Genomic DNA, 8,532 nt, shown 5'->3' on the forward strand with positions numbered 1-8,532 from the left:
GCCGAGCGGCTCCGGGAGTTGCCTGGTGGCGGAATCATTAGCTGGCTGTTGCTACAAAGCCTCACCGTGTGGTTCGGTGACTAAGAAAAAAAAAATCTTTTAAACGTTGGCAAACCCGTTATTGGTTTGGCCTATTGGGGGTTTTTTTTCTTTTGTTTTTCTCTTTGCTCCAACCACACTGCCTGAAATATTTCTGCCCCCAGCATTGTGCCCTTAAACCAAAGAAGAGGAATTCTGCGGGCAGCAGCATCTGGTACAGAAGTTAAAAAAAAGAGAACCCCCCTCTACTAACATCTATAACGACAGCACCGATGTAATTTGTTTTGAATGTTCATTTTTATTGGTGTTCCCTCTGCCAAAATGCGCTTGATTACAGAGGTTTGTCCTGTGATCATTGCACACTCCAGACAGGGGAAGGTGCAGTGATGAAGGTTCAGCTCAGGCCAGATCAAATCCCGAGCTGTTTAACGCTGAAAGGCTGCATGTTGCTATTAGTGTTAAATATATGGCTAATTATGCGTATGAAAATTAAACATCAGTGTTATGCTAATGGGGCGCCTTCAGCTGCGGATCTGAGCACTTGAGACTACCATTTAATCAAATGAATCAGTAACTAATACATCTGCACGTGTGAACTTTCACAAGATCATTTTCCCGTTCCCGTCACACCGCTAAATTATGAAAGAAATAATTATCAACACTTTCTAATTACCTAACAAAGTAAATTGGGATTCACCGTGGGGCTGGCGGGTTGGGGAACCAACATCCACTTACAGCCAGGGTGGTGTGCGCCACACCGCAAGGGGGTGGCCGTATTGGTAGTAGCGGCGATGGGTTGGGGGCTTTTGTGCACTTTTTCGTACCTAGCACCTCAGAAAACGGAGCAGCTGCAGCTCTTGCCTCCACTAGCCCTGCCCCCTAGGCCTGGTGGCGCGCGCTTTGGCCACTGGAGGTGAGGAAGATACTGGGTGACAACGCGAGAGGTCTACACATAGATAGGGGAGCCTACTCCCTGGGTTTTGCTGCGGGTTTCGGTGTCCCCCACGGACTCCTAAACTCTGGAAGTCTCGCTAGACCTCAGGAGGCCGGAAAATGACCACCTGGCGTCCGCGGCTTCAGCAGATCTGAGCCCCTAGGCCCCCTGGGCTCCACGCTGAGCCGCGCTCTCGGGGCGAGTGAGCCCCGGGCTCTCCGCGCAAGGGAGTGGAGAAGGGAGGGGGAGGAGGAGGAAGGCTGGGAGGGAAAGAGGATGTGTGTGTTGGGGGAGGGGGCGGCGCAGTCGCCTTTCTTGGGAGGAGAAGCGCGGATTCCTGGCTCTCCACGCGCACTGCTTTAATCAGACCGTGCAGCCTCGAGCTGGAGTGGCCAGCTGGGCCTGGAGCAATGCGAGCGGGCCCCAGGGAGCGACGGTGGCGGCGGCGCAGCGGCCGAGTGAGTGAGTTCGCAGGGAGGGCCCCTAAGCCCAGACTCCAGGGATGTGGCAGAGCGTACCTGGGCCGGGGAGGCGCGGCCGAATGGGCGCCGCGCTAGGCACAAGGCTCTTGGGAGGACCTCTGTCTGTTGGCCGCCTCGGGCGCCCCCCAGTGCGCGACTCCGCGCTCCAGAGGCAGAGGTCAGGCTCCTCCCGAGCAGCCCTAGCTCTGCGCCGGACTAAGTGGCAGCGACGAGAAGCGGTCCAGGGTGTCCGGCGTTAGGGACCGCTGAAGGGTGGGGACAGTGGCAGGGGGACAGCGGCGCCGAGCCGCCGGTTGGTTCCCGGGGAGGAAGGCGCGCGAGGGAGGCGGGAGGCCGATGAGCCACGGGCCTCAGCGGTCCCGGCGCAGACGCCGCAGCCCATTGTGCTTCCTGCCCGGCGCGCTCTGTTGCAGAGCAGCCCCGGCAGGGAAGTGTGGATGCGTCTCTTCCGAGGCCGGGCCGCCTCGCCCGCTCTAGTCCAGCGGGGCCCGAGCGCCTCGGACCAATCCCCAGTGATTATGCAAGACAGCGGACCAATCAGCTCCGCCAGCTCATGAATATTTATGACCTTGGCTGAGTCAAAGCTTTGAACCGAGTTTGGGGAGCTCAGCAGCATCATGCTTAGACTTTTCAAAGAGACAAACTCCATTTTCTTATGAATGGAAAGTGAAAACCCCTGTTCTGCTTAAATTGGGTTCCTTCCTGTCCTGAGAAACATAGAGACCCCCAAAAGGGAAGCAGAGGAGAGAAAGTCCCACACCCAGACCCCGCGAGAAGAGATGACCATGACCACCATGCCAGAAAGTCTCAACAGCCCCGTGTCGGGCAAGGCGGTGTTTATGGAGTTTGGGCCGCCCAACCAGCAAATGTCTCCTTCTCCCATGTCCCACGGGCACTACTCCATGCACTGTTTACACTCGGCGGGCCATTCGCAGCCCGACGGCGCCTACAGCTCAGCCTCGTCCTTCTCCCGACCGCTGGGCTACCCCTACGTCAACTCGGTCAGCAGCCACGCTTCCAGCCCCTACATCAGTTCGGTGCAGTCCTACCCGGGCAGCGCCAGCCTCGCCCAGAGCCGCCTGGAGGACCCAGGTACGTGCGCTTGCCAGGGAGAGGGAGAGGAGGAGGTACAAGGGAGAGAGGGAAAGAAGGAGCGGGGAAGAAGAGGAGAGGGAGAGAGAAAGAGAAGAGAGGAGAGCGAGGTGGAGTGGGGGTGGGGAGGGCGCGGGAGCAGTGGAGGTTTCGAATATCAATCTATAGATCCTTGTCACAGCAAATAAATTTTTTTAAAAATTCACTCAATTTGCAACTATCCAGCAAAGGATAAATCCCAGAGCGTCTCCTGGCACTGGCTGGGCCTCTGGGCGGCTCGGTGTGCAGAGCACACAATGCCCCGCTGGAAAACAGAAACCCACATGTGCACGTATTAGTCTCGGTAATTATTTATTGCGTAGTGCTATAAACAATGTATGCAATTAAGGGTAATTAAACCTCAACTACCGCCTGCAAAAATAGCAAACTTTCCCTGCAAAGGCAGGGGCTGCGCTTCTGGGAACGGCTCTATCCCGCCTGCAGCGGCCCGGGACAGGCCCTCGGATTTTGGGGGACCCTTCCCTGGCTTTCAGAGTTTCTTGAACGTTCTCTCCCTGGTCCTGCCTCCGCCACCCTTCGGTAGCCACTGGCTCTCGGCTGTTCGCACTAAAGGCGGCCCCTCGTATTAACAACGGGCCCTGCTTCTGCTGTCCCTCCAGGGGCGGACTCGGAGAAGAGCACGGTGGTGGAAGGCGGTGAAGTGCGCTTCAATGGCAAGGGAAAAAAGATCCGTAAACCCAGGACGATTTATTCCAGTTTGCAGTTGCAGGCTTTGAACCGGAGGTTCCAGCAAACTCAGTACCTAGCTCTGCCGGAGAGGGCGGAGCTCGCGGCCTCTTTGGGACTCACACAGACTCAGGTACCTCGCCGCTGCCGCTCCGTTCCGCCACGCAGGCTTTCCGCGGCCGGCCTGCGCCCGGGTCTTCATTTCTTGCTCGCTGTGCCTCACGGTCGGGGTGTCACTGTGTGTGTGTGTTTGTGTTCACCCCTGGCTCTCAGCGTGTCTCCTTCCTCCCTTATCCTCTGCCCTAGCTCTGTCGCTGCTCTCGGTATCCCGAGCTGCCTGCAGCCCGGCCCTCTGTCCCCCGACAATCTGATTAGGGCGCAGGAAGGATTTCCCTAGACGTTTTGTTTGGGAACTCTGAGGTCACACGTGCCTAAACAACTGGAACAATAGACTCGGGGCTTAATCCCTCCCTTGCCTTTAAATTGTGTGACTAATCACTTGGGGCCTGTGTCTAAGCCTCGGCCTCCTCCTCCTTCTCACAGGTTGGGGGTGGGGGGAGAACCTTTCCTCCGCCCTCTCACCTCTCAAGTCCCAGATCTTAGAGGAGAAACGGGACCTTCCTTCCCGGCTTTCTCTAAGACTCCGGGGGAGCCCGTGAGGGTTCTGACGGCGGCGGGCGCGGGCTTTCAACGTCCGGTACGGGATTTGGAGCAGAGCTGGAGAAAGCAAACAGACCGTAGGTTTTGAATCCAAAGAAAAGAATGATTTTGAATCCAAAGAAAAGTTCAACAAAACCTTGAGGCCTTCTTAGTCCGTCCCAACTCAAGGGCAGAAAGGATGTCGCATAGAAAAGTTGGGTCGCGTTGCAAATAAATTTCCTCCACTCCTTCCTAGGTTTTCGATTCTTTTATTGATGTTGATATTGGAATTGCGGGCTCGGTGTTGTGCAGGCGCTGTATCTTCCGCAGGCGATAGCCACGGTCGGACTGAGCCCTTGGCAGGCTAAGGCCTGGATCCCAGTTCACCCCTCACCACAACTCCTCCCTGGCTCTCTGAGAGCTGCCCCAATGGGCTGACGGCGGCGGGCGGTTAGGCCTTCGAGGCTTTGGCTCTTATGGGGGAAGGGAGAAAGGAGGGATGTCTCTGCTTCTCTGGCGGGGAGCTGCCAGCTGGCGCAGGGTTGGGAGGTCCTATCTCTGCTGTTCTGCGGTCCCTTTTTTCCTCCCTGTGACCTAGGTAGGCTCAGTGGTCCCAGCCTGAGTCACGTTGTTGTCCGCTCTTGCAGGTCAAGATCTGGTTCCAAAACAAGCGATCCAAGTTCAAGAAGCTGATGAAGCAGGGTGGGGCGGCTCTAGAGGGTAGTGCGTTGGCCAACGGCCGGGCCCTGTCTGCTGGCTCCCCACCCGTGCCGCCCGGCTGGAACCCTAACTCTTCATCCGGGAAGGGCTCAGGCGGAAACGCGGGCTCCTATATCCCCAGCTACACATCGTGGTACCCTTCAGCGCACCAAGAAGCTATGCAGCAACCCCAACTTATGTGAGGTTGCCCGCCCGCCTCCTTCTTGTCTCCCCGGCCCAGGTCCCTCCCGCCTCCAGGTCCATCCACCCTGTCCGGAAAAGAAGGACCCAGAGGGAAGAAGAAGGAACAGTGGAGGCAGGACGAGCTCCATCTCCTCAGAGCCCCACGAGGTCCGGCCCAGCAACTTCCCGGCGCCCGCGCTCTGGCCTGAACCCTGGGCTGGGCCGAGCAGTAGCAGCAGAGAGTGGCCTCGGAGGGAAGGCACTGCCACCTGAGACAGGCCAAGCAGCAAGATAAACCCGCTTCACCCGACCCACCGACCTTCAACTTTGTGGGACTGTCAGGAAAAAAACAAAACAAAAACAAAATGTAGAAAAAGCAAAAGCTCTTTTCTGTCCTGTCAGTCTCCTGTCTCCTTTTGCTCTGTGCGCTGATAAAGTCAAGGTCCTCATCCGTCCGCTGTCCTCATTCTGCGGCCTCTGCAAAAAGCCACCAGGTCTGAGAGACCCGGGTCCTGCCCGGCTGACCATCTCCGGATCCTGGGACACTGCCTGACCATCTGTGTAGCTGGTGTGGGAATCTGGGGACATTGAAGGGAGGGGGTTTTATTTATTGAGAAATGGACTTCGCCTGAGGCTGTTTACCAAGTCGAGGTTCTGCTGGGCGCAAGGAACTCACTGTTCAAACGCACTGTTTACTTTAAACGCACGGGGAGAAACGAATAAGGAGGACGTGGTGATTTTTAATTTATACAGTAACTTTTGTACTTCTCTGGTATGGAGAGTTTGGAGCCGAAAGATTTGCATTTTTTACATGTCCGACATTATTTAATAAATACTTTTTAAAAGAAAAGAAAGATAAATGAAGTCAACACGATTTTCTCATCTGGGGAGGAACTCTTGGTTGCTTCGCCTGGACAAGATGGAAAACACTGATTTCCTCCTTGGGTAGAAAGAGGGAGCGAGGACAAATGGGGAGTAGAGAGAAAACAGGCGAGAACAAGCACCCTAATTCCAGTGGGCTTTACAATAAGACAAAATCAGCTTTACAACAATCCCTAGAGGCTCAACCACAGAGTAAAGCCAGTCACTACCCTGAACGCACAATCTTCAGTGCAGGCTCTAATTACTGTACATATTATTGTTATTATTATTATTATTATTATTGTTCTGTAAACATGTTGCACAAGCTTAGCCTTTTTGCGTTCTGTTGTGTGTGGCTGTAAAACCCCATGCTTTGTGAAATGAGAATCTTGACATTTTACTTGTGAAATTTGGAAAATGTGATCAATTGAAATCAACTGTGTTTTGTGTTCTCTATGTCAAAGTTTAGTTTTATATTGAGAATGTTAACTTATTGCTTTGTATCTTGGGAAAAAAAAAACTTTGTAAATAAGTTATAAAGTTTCTTTGAGACAGTAAAATTATGATTTCTTGAAAGAACTGCTCTCTCTTGTGCTGTGTGAGGGTGTGCCAGGGGGCCAGGCCAGGTTCCCACCTCTGGAGATAGTTCATACAGGGTCAGCGACTTATCAACTTATCGGTGATAGAATGGGGACCCTGTACTCCAGAAACACCAGGATATCGTCAGAGGCCTGTGGGGTGCCCCATTGGACCTTTTCTTTTTGCCTTGCTCCCTGGAGCCCCAAGGTGTGTGATTCCTACCTGAATTGGAGGGGTAAGGAGAGAATCCCTGGCGAGGGTTCCCCGGGAAGGGGGCTCAGGAACAGGTGCATCAGGGCAAAGCTGACGCTCAGGAACCAAAAGGATGTTGAAGACCAGCTGAGAGGAGATGAAGTCAGAGTTCAAAGTCAGCCGGCCAGGACGATTTCAGTTTTTTCCACACCCAGCCAGCTCTTGGGAGGCCGGGAGGTTGGGAGGCTGAGAGGCCTGGAAGCAGAGACACTGCTTTGCCTCTAGTCTTTCTCCGGATCTGGCCTCCCGGCTTTTGCATGCCCGGAGGCGCTGGATTCCATCGCGGAAAAGACGCAGCCAGACGCCAGGCAGGGGCCGGAAAGACACGTCTGTCAGACTGCCCCTCTATCAATCAGTGCGCTCCAGGGGACAGGGCACAGTCCCAGGGAGCCACCCTGGGAGCTCCACAGTGAGAAAGGCAGGTTCCTGTCTAATGATTTGGGGCCTTTCTCTGCACCTCACAGGAACGGAGGTGGTAAGGAAAGGGTGGCTGACTCTTTGGAACCCCAAAATCTGACCAAAGTCAAGCACACCACTCCCACCTCATCCCAGTCCGAAAGTCCCAAGGCCAGATCCTTATGGGAGCACCTCTGGGGAAGCATTTGCTCAGATTAGTTCCCTCCAGAGGAACACGGGCTCCAAGGGACTAGAACCAGATTGGTTCCCTTCTCGTGGCCCTGCGTCCCAGCCCAAACTCAACTCCAACCCCAGATCCCGCAGCCGAGCCGAGGCAGTCCCAGAGAGCTGCGGGCCCAGACGGGCTGCCAAACGCTATTCCTGCTTCTCCCGCACTCTCCTTCCAGCGCTCCTGCCCGCGGGAGCTGGCCCTCCACCTTTGGGGGGCCCTTTCAGGCGCACGGTGGGGAGCAGAGCCCGGAAGGCAGTGATCTGTGTTGTGACAAGCACCCATTTTTCAATTGGTGCTGGTGAAAGATCAGATGCGCCAGGCTCTTCCGACGCCCTTTGTGAAGGGGAGGAGGAAGTGGCGGGGCTGCTGGGAGTGGGGGGAGGCGGTATGATGGAAGCAGGGAAAGTAGGGGGTGGGGGATGATGCTGAGGACCTCCAAGCCCCTTCCAGGCCTGAGATTAGGACTTTTCTCCGCAGCACCTAGAAGCACCAGCGCTAATGGGAGAAATCAGACCTCGAAGACCGGGATGTGGGCAGTCAGATGGGCCTCAAAGCTGAGGAAGGAACCAATTTCCCAACTCCGGCGCGGGGTAGGGGGTCTTCCTAGGTTCAATTTCCCCTGGGAGATGTGACTTTGCTAGTGCGAATATTTCTGTCCCGCATCTGACTCAGGTCCCCTAGACAACAGCTAGGGCCCAACGCCTCCAGTTACAGGCAGAATCTGTTTGGTCAAGCGGATTGTAACACTTTGAGATATTAGCTTATACTAATTTAATAATCTCTTGCTAACAGTTCAAATAGAGAAATTATTAGTTTTAGCTCAACGAAAACGGTCTTTAGTTAGGCTCTATTATAATTATAAGCGGTTGTACTTTTAAAAAGTGTTAATCTCAATATAGGCCTAATTAATGCTGCCTTGTTACTGACAAGTAGTTCATCAAATATCTGATTCAAAGATTTTCATAATGAGTATATTAATTAAACTATGAATAATCTAAAGGTGGTTATATTTAAACAATACCTCATTATAATGATTAAATACTGATTTCGAATATTATGTCTTAACAATTGTCACTTAGAAAACACAACCTTTCCTTATGTATGAGTCTGTAATGGCAAAATGCAATTTTGGGATTTTTTTCCCTTGTTCAAAAAATGTGAACCTCATTTTAAAACACTTCTGAAATAGGTTACACACAGCTTAATGATTATCAAAATGACTCTTTTCTGCAAAAAAAGACCCCAAAGTGCGCGTACAGCTGCAAACCCAAGAGGGTCAGCATCATTTCACTGTATTCTCTTCTTGATTACAAGCCGGGCCCATCAAACACAACATAATTACAGTAATTTCAGGTTTATTTATTCTAATGCAGTTTCCCCATCTCTCTGGTAATTATGAGCAATTTTTTCGCCCAGGG

The 8,532-nt window shown here is 53.3% G+C and overlaps 1 protein-coding gene across 3 annotated transcripts; it reads left to right on the forward strand.

Moving 5' to 3' along the window:
• The first annotated feature begins 1,290 nt into the window (after positions 1-1,290).
• On the forward strand, positions 1,291-6,231 carry DLX1 (distal-less homeobox 1). Of its 3 annotated transcripts, none has more exons than XM_011945951.1 (4): positions 1,291-1,431; positions 1,869-2,547; positions 3,207-3,406; positions 4,560-6,231. In XM_011945951.1, exons 2-4 carry the CDS (start codon positions 2,235-2,237, stop codon positions 4,812-4,814), a joined length of 768 nt encoding a protein of 255 aa, XP_011801341.1. In that variant the 5' UTR covers positions 1,291-1,431; positions 1,869-2,234; the 3' UTR covers positions 4,815-6,231. The 3 variants fall into 3 exon arrangements, with proteins under 3 accessions (XP_011801341.1, XP_011801340.1, XP_011801342.1); XM_011945952.1 differs by having other exon boundaries at positions 1,300-1,431; positions 2,168-2,547; positions 4,560-6,222; XM_011945950.1 differs by lacking the exon at positions 4,560-6,231 and having other exon boundaries at positions 3,207-3,689.
• Positions 6,232-8,532: the final 2,301 nt, after the last annotated feature.

This window comes from Colobus angolensis, unplaced genomic scaffold, assembly GCF_000951035.1.
Source record: "Colobus angolensis palliatus isolate OR3802 unplaced genomic scaffold, Cang.pa_1.0 Scaffold247, whole genome shotgun sequence".
Taxonomy (NCBI): Eukaryota; Metazoa; Chordata; class Mammalia; order Primates; family Cercopithecidae; genus Colobus; species Colobus angolensis.